General features: G+C 45.1%; 1 protein-coding gene across 3 annotated transcripts in view; it reads right to left on the bottom strand.

The window, feature by feature from the left end:
- Positions 1-1,447: 1,447 nt before the first annotated feature.
- LOC139565469 (calmodulin-regulated spectrin-associated protein 3-like) overlaps positions 1,448-17,412 on the bottom strand; it is a 67,800-nt gene continuing 51,835 nt past the window's right edge. For 2 of the 3 annotated variants that reach the window (XM_071385843.1, XM_071385844.1), the window contains 13 exons: positions 13,878-14,016; positions 13,285-13,424; positions 12,766-12,850; positions 11,691-11,733; positions 11,411-11,493; positions 10,909-10,981; positions 8,544-10,737; positions 8,312-8,445; positions 7,895-8,175; positions 7,544-7,646; positions 7,167-7,285; positions 6,537-6,655; positions 1,448-4,143 (listed from right to left, as the gene is read on the bottom strand). In XM_071385843.1, coding sequence (XP_071241944.1) covers positions 3,841-4,143; positions 6,537-6,655; positions 7,167-7,285; positions 7,544-7,646; positions 7,895-8,175; positions 8,312-8,445; positions 8,544-10,737; positions 10,909-10,981; positions 11,411-11,493; positions 11,691-11,733; positions 12,766-12,850; positions 13,285-13,424; positions 13,878-14,016 — 3,816 coding nt within the window. In that variant the 3' untranslated portion in view covers positions 1,448-3,840. Of the gene's footprint in view, positions 4,144-6,536; positions 6,656-7,166; positions 7,286-7,543; positions 7,647-7,894; positions 8,176-8,311; positions 8,446-8,543; positions 10,738-10,908; positions 10,982-11,410; positions 11,494-11,690; positions 11,734-12,765; positions 12,851-13,284; positions 13,425-13,877; positions 14,017-15,344; positions 15,469-17,412 lie in introns of those variants that run through there. The other variant, XM_071385845.1, reaches the window with a different exon arrangement.

Genomic DNA, 17,412 nt, shown 5'->3' on the forward strand with positions numbered 1-17,412 from the left:
GGTTAGTAACAACATCCATCTACTTTGTGTGCTTCCTCCCAAGTAATCATTACTGGTTATTCAGATAAGTATTACAATATTCAAACACATCTCCAATTGATCATTTGTTTGAAACCCCGAGTTAGTCAGTATACATTCAGATGGGAGTAGGAACCAAAACACTGCCATATGCTCGCTCCCTCTTCTCCTGTACACCCATTACGCAGACGACATATATAATTTGACAAGACAATTAATGTTATGTATTATTTTTATGTCAGATAAAATCTGGAGTAAGGTATGTCATCCATTTACCACAAGACCTGTTTGAAATATACAAGCAGAGATGTCCTGTCCATTTTATGAATTTTGGTTGTTCCTTCTCTGTAATACTACTCGCCACTTACTACTCGCAATTTTATGAAGTTGGTTTTAGGTTCCCAATCTGGGCTAGCCATCTCCCAACTAGCTACCAAGAAGCCATTTCAGGCTATCAATCAAGTTAGTAGCTAGCTTGTCTATGATAGCTGGCATGCCTGCTGGCAAGGTTGGTAGACTTTAGAAAAGCAAGCAATTACTAAATGTACTGAATAAGATTCACAGTCCTTCAATCTTGTACCCAGATTTGAACATATTTAGTTTCGTTAAGAAACTCAGGAGGATACAGACTGCTCAAGAGGTATATGCATTAATTAAGCATAATGATTATGATTCTAGATTGCAGGAAAAAGCTGTTTGAAAAATGCTAAAGTCGCCAACTTCCAGACGGGGGACCTCGTCCACCCCCGAACCACCCGGCAGCCATCCTCACTTTGTTCCCCCTCAGATTTTTGGGGTGCCCTATAAACAAGAATTGTGAAAAGTGGAAGCCTCGTGTGTGTGTGTGCAAGCAAGAATGCGCTCAACCTAAAGTCTCATTTCCACACACACTTTTTCGTTGACATGGGCCATAGAGGGTACGAGTTTGTTACATACATGGCATTTAGCAAAACAGTCTTCTTAGTCACAGTGCAATTCTGCTAATGCTGACAGTGATAGTACGGACTTGAACTAAAAATCTAAATGAAGTGAGGGGAAAAGAGACATTGAAAAGGCAAGAAATTCTCTCAAACTTTAAAAACGTGGAACTGATAGGCAATGTAACTTTAAAAGGTTTTATGAAGCTTTCATAGGGTAGATGAAGATACACTAAGGCTTCCATACGGTAGATGCTTTAGAAATAATTTATTAACAAATACCATTCTGTATATATAAAGGGTGAAATAAGATCTGTCACATTTGGATAAGCGCTAGATGTTAGAATAATTTTTCTATAGTACAATTCGGCTTCTAAATTATTTGTGAAGCAACTACTGTATGTCGCCCTATAATGGGTTCATGAAGGCTTTGTTAAGCCTTTAAAGTTGTTAATTTAAGGTGGGTCCAGAAACACTAAGGATGAGCATGACAGAAATGTAAAGGGTAATGGTGATTTTTTAAAGGATTTTATTAGCCTGGTCCAGATCTGTAATCAAGAACAATTTGAGAGGAACACAAATACTCTGCCCACATTGACACGGTGGTAACAGAGCAAAATAATAAAGACAACATGTCCTGTAGACTTCTATGAATTGAACGTGAATCACCACTTTAATGGAAAAAAATAATATAACCTTGAAACTAAAACAATCCTTACCCAATAAACACAGCTTGGGGTTACATGACTGTCTGTCTACAGGAGAATTGCACAGAATCCAGTTATAGTTCGACTATCACATACATACTCTCCTTTACAAGGAGATATACACATTACACCAACAGTCACACAACCCTTGCAATATACACCGAACATACAAACCCATTGTCACGCTTTCATTTCATACATGCTGATTTAGAGAGACAAAAAAAATCTCAGATCTCCATTTGAAATTCAGTCAAAACAACAGGAACATTTTGTTGTTGGAGGCAGTTTGTGATGTATAACAAGACAGGAGAGATGACAGCTGACCTACATCAGCTGATGTAGTGCTAAATGAAGCCAAGAGGAGATCAGAACCCACTAGAGCCTACAGGTTACACCAGAAACACCGTTTGTGTCCCCTATGGGGTTTAGGCTTACCCAAAACTGCATATAGTATCACACCATACCCTGCAGAGGGACCAGATTATCCTTCATTCACAGGTAACATATACTGTGTGTGATCTCAAATGACACGTCTTGTTCATTTTTGTCCTTCTCGGTTTATTTCTCAGATTAACGGAGACTTAGAGGACTATCCACAAACAGTTTTTCTACTCGTTCGCTCATTCTTTCACTCACTTGCACGCTCTTCTCTCAAACACACACCTCGCTAATGGTAAAGCAGCAGGCTAGCTTATTCATAGTTCAACTTGTTTGTACAAATCTGTCAAAAATGAAAGTAATAAGCAATAAACAGCATTCATATATATACACAATTGTCATTCATTTTCGTTTCTTTTTTTCTCTCCACAAAATGTGAATCCGGGGTAATACTAAACAGAGTATAAAGTCCTTCATTTTTTCCAATATTATTAATCAAGATAATCATGTACAACGGTATAACGCTATTTTCATTCCTCCTCTCGTACTGAAATAGGAAATAAAGCAAGTAAAAGAAAAAAAAAAAGAGTTGAGTTCTCATTTCTGCTCACGAAGGCTGAAGCGATTCACTCAGCACATGTCAAAAGTAGTGGTGTAAAAAAACATCCAGATGTCTACAGCTGGAGTTGGAGATGGGCGGAGCCCTTAATACCGCTCTGACTGACAGGCATGGCAGCCAGTCAAGAGTGCTAGAGCCCTCGGTGGACCCGCCCAATACAGTACCTCCCAGTCCTTGACTGGCAAATGAAAACTGGGGGAGCAGAGTGGTTCGGGTGCGCCCTACATTCATGAGAGAGCAGTTTGCTAAGTCTGATTTCTTTCAGCTTGGGTTCTTCTGTCCCATCTGCACGGAGAAGCAGCAGACGGGAGGAGAAAGAGTCCTGGAATTAAAGAAGAAAGGTCAGATGAAAGAAAGAGAAGAGAGAGAGAAATAGAGAGGGACTGCAGGTCTGTCCCCCCCCCCCCCATGTTCTGTTCAGAGCTGCGGCAGTGTGTGAGATGTTCCCTCTCACGCTCACCACCGAGTGTTTAAGGTCACAATGGATGACTGTGGACGGGGTTAGTCAAGGGGAGGCAGTGGGAAGGCAGGCAGGGTCAGGGGGGAGAAGGGAAGGCAGTAAGAGGCTGGGGGAGCCAGGCCCTGGGGGAGATAGGCCCAGTACGGTGGGAAGAAGCCTTGTTCATTCCAGTCCTATCACAACATTATTATTATTATTTTACAATCTAGGCAGATCAGGCTGGGGGGGGCAATCAGAGGCCCCTACTGGGTGTAGTGTGTGACAGATAGAGCCCTATGAATGGCTTTAGTATTAGTGATTAGCTTGCCCCCTTGTCACATGACATGTACCAATATCTCCCATACACAGAGCTGATAAGGGTCATATTCATTAGTGCACACCGTAGCAAAACATTTTGCAACGAAAAACAAGTGTTTCTTATTGGACACATTCAGGTAGTCCATCCCTGTTTTGGTCCATTTGCTTCCCAGTGAATACGGCCCAGGTTGGTCTTAAAGGGGCAGAGACCATCCGGTTGGACAGGCGGTTTGTATAGGCACCAGTGTCATTTATTCCTTTCAGATCCCTCCGGCGGTCTAACTGACCAGCCTACTGAGCTAAAGCAGTCTCCAAATCAACAGACCAAACCAATATAAGAGAAAGGAGGGGGTTGACTGGGGGAAGAGGGGCCCCTGATTTAGATACGTCCACCTCATTCCTCTCCCGCCCATCACCACCTCCATCATTGAGATGTTCTCATTATTATTTGGGGGTCCCCAGCTTCTTGGGGGTCCCCGGGCGCTTGCTCTGCCACAGGTGCCCGGGGATGGTGAAGGCATCGACGCTCATGGACATGGTCTTGGATGGGATGGTGGTGAACTGTTTGCGGTCCGAACTATACTTGTATATGGACTCCACCATGGCAGGGCTGATGACACGAGGCCCGATGCCCGTTAGGCGCACCATCTCCTCGATCTCTGGGTTCATGGTGTAGATGGCCCGGAACTGACAGCTGGAGTCACGGAAGAGGATGAGAAAGTGGTTGGCCTGGCACTTCTCCATCTCCTGAACCATAGAAGGAGAGGGGAAGATAAAACAATGTTAAAAACACTTTAACATTGACAATTCAACAAATTAGAGTGAGAGCACTTTGCCAATGTAAACATATGTTTCGCATGCCAATAAAGCATATATATATGTGAGTGAGTGAGTGAGTGAGTGAGTGAGTGAGTGAGTGAGTGAGAGAGTGAGTCCCCTAAGCAAGCTGGTCAGCAACACAATTAGACCCAACCAAATCATGAGAAAACAAAAAAACTATTACTTGACACATTGGAAAGAATGAACAAAAAACTGAGCAAACTACAATGCCATTTGGCCCTGAACATAGAGTACACAGTGGCAGAATACCTGACCACTATGACTGACCAAAATTAAGGAAAGCTTTGACTATGTACAGACTCAGCCTTGCTATTGAGAAAGGTTGCCGTAGGCTGACCTGGCTCTCAAGAGAAGACAGGCTATGTGCATACTGCCCACAAAATTAGGTGGAAACTGACCTGCACTTCCTAACCTCCTGGCTGTGATGTATCAAATACTTATGTCATGCAATAAAATGCAAATGAATTACTTAAAAATCATACAATGTGATTTTCTGGATTTTTGTTTTAGATTCTGTCTCTCACAGTTGAAGTGTACCTATGATAAAAATTACAGACCTCTACATGCTTTGTAAGTAGGAAAACCTGCAAAATCGGCAGTGTACCAAATACGTCTTCTCCCCACTGTATATACACCACTTGGGTTCTGTTTCAGTAATAATGATATCAGACCTTCTTGTTACGTGTCTGATAATCTACCATTTATATAGGAGTGGTTAAAACAAGCTAATAATGGTCCTTTGAGTATATCAAAAAAAGTTTTGTATACTTCCACTGGTATGCCATCCAGCCCTGGAGTTTTCCCATTATTAAAGGCCCCAATTGCATCAAGCACTTCCTCCTCTGTAATTTGGCCTTCACATGAGTCTTTCTGTACAGATGTTAATATTACATTATTATTAGGGAAAAAATCCTTACAATTAGTTTCAGTTAATCCTTACAATTAGCCTGAAAGAAAACATATTCTTAAAGTACTTTACTTCCTCTTTCAAAATATAATTTGGAGAATCATGCGTGACTCCATTTGTAACAAGTTAATACATTTTTTTTGGTAGCATTTCTATATTGAAGATTGAAAAAGAATTTGGTGCATTTTTCCCCATATTCCATCCAGTTCACTTTATTTTTATAATATATTACACTGAATCTTTCTTGAATAAGTTCCTCCATTTCTTTTTGTTTTTCCTCTAACTTATTCTGTGCCTCTATGGTACCGTTTTTATTGCTATCTAACTGTACTGTTAGTCCTTCAATTTCCTTTGTTAATATGGACTCTTTTTATCTAAATTGCTTTTGTTTTATAGATGAGTACTGAATTGCATTGCCTCTAAAGGCACACTTAAGTGTCCCATACAATACGGCGATCTGCTGTTATGTCTGAAAAAGTCAGTTATAAATTCTTCTGTCCTAGTTCTAAACAATTTATCATCTAGTAGGCTTTGATTAAATTTCCAATATCCTCGCCCACGTGGAAATTCTGTAAGAGTAATATATATGCCAATTATGTGATGATCCGACCGCATTCTGTCCCCTATCAACACTTTTTAAACTTTTGGTGCCAGAGAGAATGGTATAAGAAAGTAGTCAAGACGACTAGCTTGATTAAGCCTCCGCCATGTATATCTCACTAGGTCAGGGTACTTAAGTCTCCATATATCCACTAATTCCAATATATCCATGACATTCATGATTTCCTTAAGTGCCTGAGGGTGATAGTTTGTAGTGTGATTTCCTTACCGGTCCATAGAGGTATTTAAGACCGTATTAAAATCTCCCACCATAATAATAGAGTCTAGTGTTGCTTGTAGAGTTGATAAATTCTTATATATATTTTCAAAGAAGCTTGGATCATCATTATTCGGACCATATAGGTTAATAAGCCATATCTGTTAATTGTCCAATAACATATTTAAAATAATCCATCTACCTTGAGGATCTGTTTGGACAATTTGCACATTTGGATCAAAATTATTGTTAATTAAAACCATCACCCCTTTTGAATTTCTTTGCCCATGGGAGAAATATATTTCACCCCCCCCAGTTATTTTTCCACAAAACTTCATCTAAAACTGTTGAATGGGTTTCCTGTAAACAATAGATATTATATTCCTTCTCTTTTAGCCAGGTAAATAGTGATCGTCTTTTCTTATTATCTGCTAGGCCATTACAATTGTAACTGGCTATACTTATTGGCACCCCTATTCCCTAAGTGCACTATAATGGATTATGGTGGTGCCATTTGGGATGCACACATTGATTTAAAAGGATCTAAGGGGAGTTGTTGATTTAAAGATTTCTGACCTCTACAATCTTGTTTTTCTGCGGTTCGTTAACCTTGCCGGCAAGGCAGCAGCGGGAGATGGCGTTGTGGATGATGAACTTGTTGGACTTGAAGCTGGGCTCCTTGTACAGCTTGGGCCCTGGAAGCCAACACAAATCAACACCAAAACACAATCAATACAAATAACATGCCATATATCATAGACCAAGTACGTTCCCATATGGGCTTTCTGTTAATATGTGGTGGATTGGTTCAAACAGATACTTATGATGACATCGTATTCTCAGTATAGGCTCTGTTCCTATATCCACACTAGCATTCCACTTATGATAAAGTAATCTATCGTAAATATAAATGGTAGCGTAGATCTGTCATGATACAAAGGGATGCGTGAGATAACGAGCAGCATTAGTTCTGGTACTTTCAATATTCGGACGGGGAGGGAACATTCAAAGAGAGCTCTTCGTTCCAGTTCTCTTTCTTAATCGAGCATCTGGCCAATTACACAATACTTTAGTTCTGGGTTAAGTAAGATTATAGATGAATGCTAGTGTGGATATTATTGGAACAGGAATATCGGAAGAGGGTATGTCACAGTCATGGACCCCGAGTGATGGTTAACAGTAAGCTGTAACGTAAGGTAAACGTACCGGTGTATTCTGGAATGGAGGCGGGAGACGAGGCCGTGGAGGCGTTCTCCCAGTCCTTCTCTCCGTTCTGAATGGCCATTCGTCCTGGTGACATCAGCCTTGAGGGGGAGTGAGATCGGCTGTAGGGAGGAGAGGAAATTTGTTGTGAAGCATAACAAAACAATCTATATACTGGTACATAAAACAGACAGACACTGAATCACACATTTGTTTAAAAAACAGGCCAATAGTGAGGACGGGAGCATAGTCGGACAGCTACAGGTCCCTGTGGGGGAGAAATACAACTCGTTATGGTTAACCATAGCTACCTGTGCGGTACAGTTACCATAGCTACCTGTGCAGTAAAATACAACTTGTTATGGTTGACAGTTAGTTACCTGGGAGATTTCCTGACGGCCAGTGTCCCGCTGTTGCCAGTGTCGTTAGCCATTGAGGACAGGTTCATGGTAGAGTGGGAATAGACCTTGTTGAGTTTGGAGCCTAGTGAGTGAGTGAGTGAGTGAGTGATTGAGTGAGTGAGTGAGTGAGTGAGTGAGTGAGTGAGTGAGTGAGTGAGTGAGTGAGACAGAGAGAGAGAGAGTGAGAGAGAGTAACACAAACACACAGAAAAAAACACATTCATATGACATCGCAATCTCCTGAGATAAAAAGCAACAACAAAAAAAAGACAAGGAACGGCCCAGGACTGACTCAGCAATGGGAGAGCTGGCGGTGGAGTTTATATCTACCCATTAATCCCTTGGTGGGGCTGCGGGAAAGCACAGAGTCATCCCGGAACATGGTCCTGGGTCTCTGCTTCTTCACGCCACGCACCGTGGTGGGCTTCTGCCGCAACACCTTGTCCAGATCCTCCATGATCTTCAGCTGCTGCCTCCGCTCGTACTCCTGCCTGGTGAAGGTGTCTCTCCGCTGGGTCGTGCTATCCGAAGAGGGGGTACCGGGGGTCCGGGGCTGGTCCTCACCTCCACTCTTGTCTCCCCAGCCCTCGATGTTAAACCACTCCGGTCGGCTACAGGTATAGAGAGAGGAGGGGGGGTAACCAATTAATCAATCAAATCAAAAAACATAAGCAGCTCCATCTAGTTGATTCAGAGAGTCGACTATTGGACAATGCAGTACTGTAGTGGCTTGAAAACACAACGCACATCGCATGCTCTTTCTGGCTCTTCTCCTCCTGATCCAGTCTGCGTCTCTTCATCTCCTCCGCCCTCTTCTGCTGTTTCTCCATCAGGGCTGCTTTCCTCTGGGCCATTTCGTCCTCCGGCCGCACCTTGCCATCCTGATGGCGGACACAAACCCACACATACAGATACAGGATTAGTCAGGCTTAAACACATACACAGACAAACAAACACACACACACATAGTCCGACTAACCTTAAAGAAGAAGCCGACCCCTCCCTTCATCTCGGGTTCGGTCACATCACTCATGGAGTCGTCCATGACACTCAGGTCATCCTCGTCCCCGCGCAAGGCCGATAGAGAAATCTCGATCAGGCTGCTGCTCTTGCCATTAAACACCCCCGCCGCCGGAACATCACTCTCAAACGAGCACTCTGAGGGCGCCCCAGAGCTCCCACAACCCACACGCTCCTTTCTCTCCGAGGCCTGAGATGTGGTGGTATCCAGGTTGATGCTGAAGATGCTCTGGTCCTCGCTTGAGCCGGCATCCGACATGTTGTCATCCAGGGCCAGCGACAGGGCCCGGGGGGTGGGGGTTGGGGCGGAGGAAGGGCTGGGGGCAGAGCTGATGTTGAAGGTGGAAGAGTTCTGGTCCCGGGACTGCCAGGGGGAGGCGCGGCGCAGGTGGGGGATAGTGTCCACATTCTGAGGGGGGGTGAGCACGCGCGACAGGCCCGGCACTTTGAGTTCCTGGGGGCGGGCGTGGTAGTAGTGGGTGGCCTGGTGCTTGGGGCTCTTGGGAGGCACCGACTGGGCCCGGCGCTGGACCTGGGGCGACTTGGATGTTCTGGTGGGACTGGCGGCATTGCGGCGGGATGACGAGGGGGAAGAGGAGGCAGAGGAAAGGTCACGGAGGGTGGACGCGCGGGACATGCGGGTCGAGGGAGGGGCCGAGGATTTGAGACTGGGCAAGATCGCCCAGGACTTGTTGCTGGAGGGAGTGACGAGCTTCTTCCTGATGAGTTGGTTCTGTTGTTCGGAGAGGCGCAGCATGTCGCTCTGCAGGGAGCTTAGTGCCGCGTTCAGCTTTGATACGGCGTTGTTGTAATCCCCCAAGGGCGCTGGCTGATGCCCTACCACCCCAACCTGTTCTCCTCCTGGCCCTGCCGCCCCTGCACCCTTCTCCCTTCTGGGTAAGGAGGCTTGCTTGTTGTCCAGGTGTGATGAAGGTTTGACGTTCCCCTCCTGCTCCACTGAGGGGCGCCGGTTCTCTTGCTGCTGCGCCTCCTGCTGCTCCTCGTCCTCCACGCGAGACAACCTTTCCTCTAGCGTCAGCCCCCTGAGGTCCTCCTCTGTGGCGTAGGTGCTGATTTGGCCGCCCTCCTCCTCTCTCTCCCCCTCTCCCTGCTCCTTCTTCAACTGCAGGAAGGCGCTCTTGCCCAGTCTCTGGCGGTGCTTGGCAAAGATGGCCTCAATACGTTTCTTCTGGGCCTCGATGGCCTTCCTCTTCTCCTCCAGCCGGGCTCCCAGCTCGGACATCTCGGTGGTCAGTCCAGGGCGCTTATTGGGGCTCTCCTCTTTCGACTTCTGGGGCTGGTCTACCCAGCTGGTCATCGGAGCCGTTGCTGCCAAAGTGACGGGTTCGCTGCTGCTGGCGCCGCCACTTTTAGGTGATTCGCCCACTGTCGACGGTTTCTTCTTGAGCTCAGCAAAGCTGGTCATCCCCACGCCACTGTCCAGCGCGTCGTCGTCCCCTCCACGGCCTCTGGTGTGGACAGCAGGCGTGGACTGGGCATTAGGAAGGTGAAGGAGGTCCTCAGAGGCATCAGAGTCCATGCTCCCGTCCCTCAGCACCGAGTCGTCGTCCCGCGAGCCCTCCGAGGTGTGTCGGGTACGGGAGAAGGAGGGCTGCTCCCTGGGTGGCTGCGTCTTGCCCCCCATGGGGAGGTGGGGGTGGTACATCATCCCAGAGCGGGATGGGGCGGAGCAGCTGAGGGGTATGGGGTTAGGCGGGTGGGAGGGGTGAGTGGCGCGGCCGTTGTGTCTGGCGCTGGCCGGGTCATCGGGCGAGTGCAGGAAGAATCCGTCGGCCGCCCCGTCGGGGTGCAGCCGGGGCTCTATCTTGCCCTCGTTGTGAATGATCTGCAGGGCCTCCTCGATGGTGGGCAGCTCCCCGTCCCCGTCCCCCTCTCCCAGGCCGTTCTCCTTCAGCAGCATGGGCACCACAGAGGAGCTCTGGGTGGCCCAGGAGCCTCTGTGGGAGCCAGGGGGCTTGCTGAGCAGGTGGCTAAGGTCCTCTGGGGGGGTGTAGGGCACGCGGGTCACAGTCTGGCCGGGGGCCACGTTGTCAGAGCTGACCGAGCGGGTGATGGCTCCGCCCATCACGACGTCCACGTCGCTGTCCAGGCCGAAGGGAATGCTAAATGACACGGCTGAGGACAGGGTACGACTGGACAGAGACAGAGGGAGACAGGAAGAGAGAGAGAGTTTACTTCCTGAATTGACTTAATTGAAATAGAATTGACCCCAACCTTTGTATTGAGATACAACTGAAATATGGAGCTAACAGAGAGAGAGACAGAGAGGGAGACAGAGAGAGAGACAATGAGATGGGGCCTACCTGAAAGGCTTCTTGGTCCATGTTCTCCCAGCTCCCTCTACATGAGACATGGAGGCAGACTGAGTCAGATATCCTGTACACACACACACAAAAGACACCACAAACACACAAGTCAGAGCATGCAAAGATGCACAAACACCAACACAAATAGCACAAAAAACTCAGACAGAAAAAGCTTTACATGGACCCACTGATAAACACATGCAGACCACACAGTTACAAAAGATGCAATGGCATCCTCACCAGACCTGGGTGTAAACTTAACTATCTGTTCTCCCTCAAATACTTTGAGGAGCAATTGATTGAGCATGGCTGCCTGTGGTCACAGATGAACGGGGTTTGCGCTTTCGGGACTATTCCATTGCTTTCATTGTGCCAGGCAAGCTCATCAATCAATCAGTTTTGTATTATATGTACTATGTATAATTATGTTGTTTTATTGTAAATAAAACAAATAGTATTTGAACCCGGATGTTCTGCAGAGAACAGAAGTGTGACAGACCTAAATGATGGGATGGCGCAGGCCCTGGCGACACTGGTGAGGAGATGGGCAGGAATGGCTTCTTGAAGATGGAAGGAGAGCCGCTGAAATACAGACAAAAATTTGATTCAAGTTTCAAGTTTAAGTTGATTTGCCATACGTAATAAATACAATGGAAATCTACTCACTCACCAGCTCTCACAATAAACTTTCACTCTAAAGATACCATTCCTGAAATAGATCACTTTATATTTTCTATATTAGTGGTAATGTTAGTGATTATGACTGTGAGCTGCTGTACCTATTATTGCTCAAACTGGTTGGCTTGAGCAGTGCAGAAGCATCTGGAAAAAAACAAACGGTCCCATTAGTCAAATATCGACACAGCCATTTAGGCCTACACAGGAATCACATAAGACTTTGGCTTGAATGTATCAAGCATCTCAAAAGTAGAAGTGCTTGATATAGGATCAGTTTAGCCTTTTTTATCACAATGAATAAGATATGGACAGAGAGGACCTGATCCTAGACCAGCACTCCTACTCAGAGTCGCTTTATGAATATAGGCCTAGGGGTGTATTCAGTGAGGCAAAACGCTTTGAATATTGCAGATAGAAATGTAATAACTAGAGCTGACATAATTACCTATTCTACTTGACAGACCATCTGTTCTATAGGACACATTTCTACGTGTCAAAGACCCCAGCCATAGACTGTTCTCTCTATTACCGCATTGCAAGCGGTACCAGAGTGCCAAGTCTAGGACAAAAAGGCTTCTCAACAGTTTTAACCCCTAAGGCATAAGACTCCTGAATAGGTAATCAAATGGCTACCCGGACTATTTGCATTGTATGCCCCCTTCCCAAACCCTCTTTTTACGCTGCTGCTACTCTCTGTTGATCATATGCATAGTCACTTTAACAATACATTCATGTACATACTACCTCAATTGGGCCAACCAACCAGTACTCCCGCACATTGGCTAACCGGGCTATCTGCATTGTGTCCCACCCACCAACCGCTCTTTTACGCTACTGCACCTCTCTGTTTATCATATAGGCATAGTCACTTTAACCATATCTACATGTACATACTACCTCAATCAGCCTGACTAACCGGTGTCTGTATGTAGCCTCGCTACTGTATATAGCCTCGCTACTGTATATAGCCTGTCTTTTTACTGTTGTTTTATTTCTTTACTCACCTATTGTTCACCTAACACCTTTTTTTGCACTATTGGTTAGAGCCTGTAAGTAAGCATTTCACTGTAAGGTCTACACCTGTTGTATTCGGCACACGTGACAAATAAACTTTGATTTGATTTGAATGTTTTGTAACATTGCATCCTCCTGAACAGGGCCCAGCAAAACACTTACCAGTGGTGTTCAGAGGCTGAACAAACTCTGGCCTCCGTACCTCAAACCAACCCAGCAGCTCTGCTAGGAAACTCATCATGTTGACCTGAACATACCAGAGAAACAGTTAAAGGGCCCCTGTAATGCTGTTTCGATCTCCATAACAAATCATTCCTGGGTATCAATAAAGTTATATGCTCTAATAGTTTTATTACAAAAATGGCATCCAGCCCCAGTTGGCTAAACACTCTCTGTATAAGACAATCTAGGCAGTGACATATATTTAGCCATATATTTCTAAATACATGGCTCTGTGGGCAAGACAATGTGTAGATCAGAGCTCTCCAACCCTGTTTCTGGAGCGCTACCATCCTGTAGGTTTGTACTACAACCCTAGTCTAGCACACCTAATAATAAGCCAAATTAATCAGGTTAGTTACAACTGGGGTTGAAGCAAAAACCTACAGGAAGGTAACTCTCCAGGAAAAGGGTTGGTGTAGATGTGGCTATATGGGCCCACAATGAGGTGGGGTGTAGTACCTGGAGCTCCTGTGGGGTGTAGAGCAGGTCCTCCAACACCAGGGGGCAGCAGCTCTTCAGACAGCTGTCACAGAACTCTCGGATCAGCTGCAGGTTGTACAGGCTGTCTGCCACCGCCATGGACTCCTTCATACACACATCTGAAGAAGAAAACAAGGATTACTTTATTATCTAATTATACACGGAAGACCGATAGAAATTCGACTTCCGCTTTATCCCGACCCCTCCGAAAGTCACACATACAGGTTGGAAAGGCTAGGGCACAGGGAAGCCATATTGCGACACCCATTTAACACAGGAACGGTACAATGAGCAGGTAGTCAGGTCATGGAGTCTAAACATCTAACACAGGACAATGAGAGGGTAGTACAGTAAGTGTTATGATACACTGCACTCAGTATGTTACTGTATTAAAGGTAGTGTGGTTTAAACCTAATTGGAACCTTGTGACATAGTAAGCTAGGCTTTTTAGACAAACCCCCAGGCATGTACTATATTATATTGGACAACTGTACACTAGTCCAGTGTTTTTAATTTGTATATCAAATACTGTCAAGTTCATTTTTATCATGCGGTTTTATGTATATACGTACCCTCTAGTCGCAACAGGCTGGGGCAGTAGTAGTGTATAATAGCAGCGATGGCACGACCGTTGGAGAGGTCTTTGACTTCAGTCACCACCGGAAACGTAGGCTTCTGTTTAGACAGCGTCTTATCCTTTCTGTAGCGGATCTTAGATGGGGTGTGTGTGTGTGTGTGGTGTGTGTGGTGTGTGTGTGTGAGAGAGAGAGAGAGGGAGAGAAAAGAGAGGGACATCATTGAGTGAGTATGGGAGAGTTAGGGAGATGTCCAGGCTGTACAGTTCAATGCAAGTTCAATGCAATACCTTTGATGTTTGCATTTGGAGAGCTCGTTCAAGGCCAATGTTCTTAAAAAACACAGGTGGACAACAGCGCAAACAGTACACACACACATACAAACACCACCCATCAGGCTCGAGGATAACGTGACCAACAACGTGCTCCTAGAGAAAAGAGAGAATAAAAGGGGTGGAGGTGGAGAGAGAACAGATAACATGCCATGGAAGTGGAGAAGAGAAAGGTGCAGCCAACCAGTCAGCAGAAGGCATGGGGAGAAAGAGAATGTCTGCGTCCAAAATGGCACCCTACTCCCTATATAGTGCACTACTCTTGACTAGGGCCCTGTTCAAAAGGGAATAGGGTGCCATTTTGGATGCAACCCTAGAATGAGTCCAGAGACAGCGAGGGCTTTGTCAGTGGAAAGTAGGCCAGGAGAGAGAGTCTCATCTGAGGAAGATATTTAACCCAACCTGACACAGGTGAGACTATTCAGGTATTAGACAACGACTGAACTGAACACAGCCAGCACAGTGTCAACGCTATCAGCAGACTAATAACTGGGGTCTGTTCAGGAGAGTGTAATGTTACACAATAGTCCCAATCAGATAGAAACGTATAATGTAAAACAGCTATGACTACCAGCCATGTTAGAATTGGGAATCTGTCACATCTACTTGTTGTATCTGCACTGTTCATAATGTTTCACCTCACATAAATGGCCTACACCCAAAGCTCATTACTTCTTACTTTATGGGCCCTGGCTAAAAGTAATCCAACAAATAGGGAACACGGTGCCATTTGGGACTCAAAACAATGACTGGCTGGTGGCTAGAAACTAAAACCTCCCTCACACAAGGTCCTTTTTAAGACAGAGCCGACCAGAGCGAATGGTTTCTAGCATGAACGTTTTTTCACATTTCCAGAGCCCTTATAGTGCACTACTCTTGACTAGGATTACAAGTGATTTACGTCCAACAACAACACCCTACCCTTCTCTGCCACCCCCTGTGACATCAGCCCAAGGAAATGTAAAGAGAAGCAGTATGCCTGCATTATTATATTGTTCCAACAGGGGGAGAGACAGAGAGAGAAAAACAGAACAGACCTTTAATTTGAAAATCTAATAATAGAGAAAATATGAAGATGGAGAGAAAGATAAGAAATGACAACAGAGGAGGAGAAGAAAGAGGAGGGACTTACAGGGACAAGTTTCCAGTACCAGCAAGTGGGACACTGTCAGAGAGGAGGAAAGAGTGAAGGAAAGGAGGTCGGAGAAAGAGAGGAAAGTGGGGAAGGAGAAGACAGGAGGAGAGGAGACTGTCGGTACTTTAGTAGGATAGTTAAGAGGATAGTTAAGAGGAGAAAGACAGTTTTGAAGAGGGTATATATATATATATATATATATATATATATATATATATATATATATATATATATATACAGTGGGGCAAAAAAGTATTTAGTCAGCCACCAATTGTGCAAGTTCTCCCACTTAAAAAGATGAGGCCTGTAATTTTCATCATAGGTACACTTCAACTATGACTGACAAAATTAGATTTTTTTTCTCCAGAAATCCTCCACTCGTTACCTGTATTAATGGCACCCGTTTGAAATTGTTATCAGTATAAAAGACACCTGTCCACAACCTCAAACAGTCACACTCCAAACTCCACTATGGCCAAGACCAAAGAGCTGTCAAAGGACACCAGAAACAAAATTGTAGACCTGCACCAGGCTGGGAAGACTGAATCTGCAATAGGTAAGCAGCTTGGTTTGAAGAAATCAACTGTGGGAGCAATTATTAGGAAATGGAAGACGTACAAGACCACTGATAATCTCCCTCGATCTGGGGCTCCACGCAAGATCTCACCCCGTGGGGTCAAAATCATCACAAGAACCACACGGGGGGACCTTGTGAATGACCTGCAGAGAGCTGGGACCAAAGTAACAAAGCCTACCATCAGTAATACACTACGCCGCCAGGGACTCAAATCCTGCAGTGCCAGACGTGTCCCCCTGCTTAAGCCAGTACATGTCCAGGCCCGTCTGAAGTTTGCTAGAGAGCATTTGGATGATCCAGAAGAAGATTGGGAGAATGTCATATGGTCAGATGAAACCAAAATATAACTTTTTGGTAAAAACTCAACTCGTCGTGTTTGGAGGACAAAGAATGCTGAGTTGCATCCAAAGAACACCATACCTACTGTGAAGCATGGGGGTGGAAACGTCATGCTTTGGGGCTGTTTTTCTGCAAAGGGACCAGGACGACTGATCCGTGTAAAGGACAGAATGAATGGGGCCATGTATCGTGAGATTTTGAGTGAAAACCTCCTTCCATCAGCAAGGGCATTGAAGATGAAACGTGGCTGGGTCTTTCAGCATGACAATGATCCCAAACACACCGCCCGGGCAACGAAGGAGTGGCTTCGTAAGAAGCATTTCAAGGTCCTGGAGTGGCCTAGCCAGTCTCCAGATCTCAACCCCATAGAAAATCTTTGGAGGGAGTTGAAAGTCCATGTTGCCCAGCAACAGCCCAAAAACATCACTGCTCTAGAGGACATCTGCATGGAGGAATGGGCCAAAATACCAGCAACAGTGTGTGAAAACCTTGTGAAGACTTACAGAAAACGTTTGACCTCTGTCATTGCCAACAAAGGGTATATAACAAAGTATTGAGATAAACTTTTGTTATTGACCAAATACTTATTTTCCACCATAATTTGCAAATAAATTCATAAAAAATCCTACAATGTGATTTTCTGGATTTCTTTTTCTCATTTTGTCTATCATAGTTGAAGTGTACCTATGATGAAAATTACAGGCCTCTCTCATCTTTTTAAGTGGGAGAACTTGCACAATTGGTGGCTGACTAAATACGTTTTTGCCCCACTGTATATATATATAGCCTAAAAACAAAAAAACTTTATGTTGAGATACTGGTAACTGCCAAAATAAAAGGAAACACTTGAGTAAATGAGGGATACGAAAGCAGGTGCTTCCACACAGGTGTGGTTCCTGAGTTAATTAAGCAATTAAAACATTCCATCAAAATTAGGATCATGTATAAAAATGCCCAGCTACCTGTTATTCTGGCTATCATGGCAAGAAGATATCTCAGTTACTTTGAAAAAGGGGTCTCAAAGGAGAATAGGGGGTTTAAAGGGTGTGTGTGTGTCTCAGTCACCAGATCTCAACCCAATTGAACACTTATGGGAGATTCTGGAGCGGTGCCTGAGACAGCGTTTTTCACCACCATCAACAAAACACC

Source organism: Salvelinus alpinus, chromosome 36 (assembly GCF_045679555.1).
Source record: "Salvelinus alpinus chromosome 36, SLU_Salpinus.1, whole genome shotgun sequence".
NCBI lineage: Eukaryota > Metazoa > Chordata > Actinopteri > Salmoniformes > Salmonidae > Salvelinus > Salvelinus alpinus.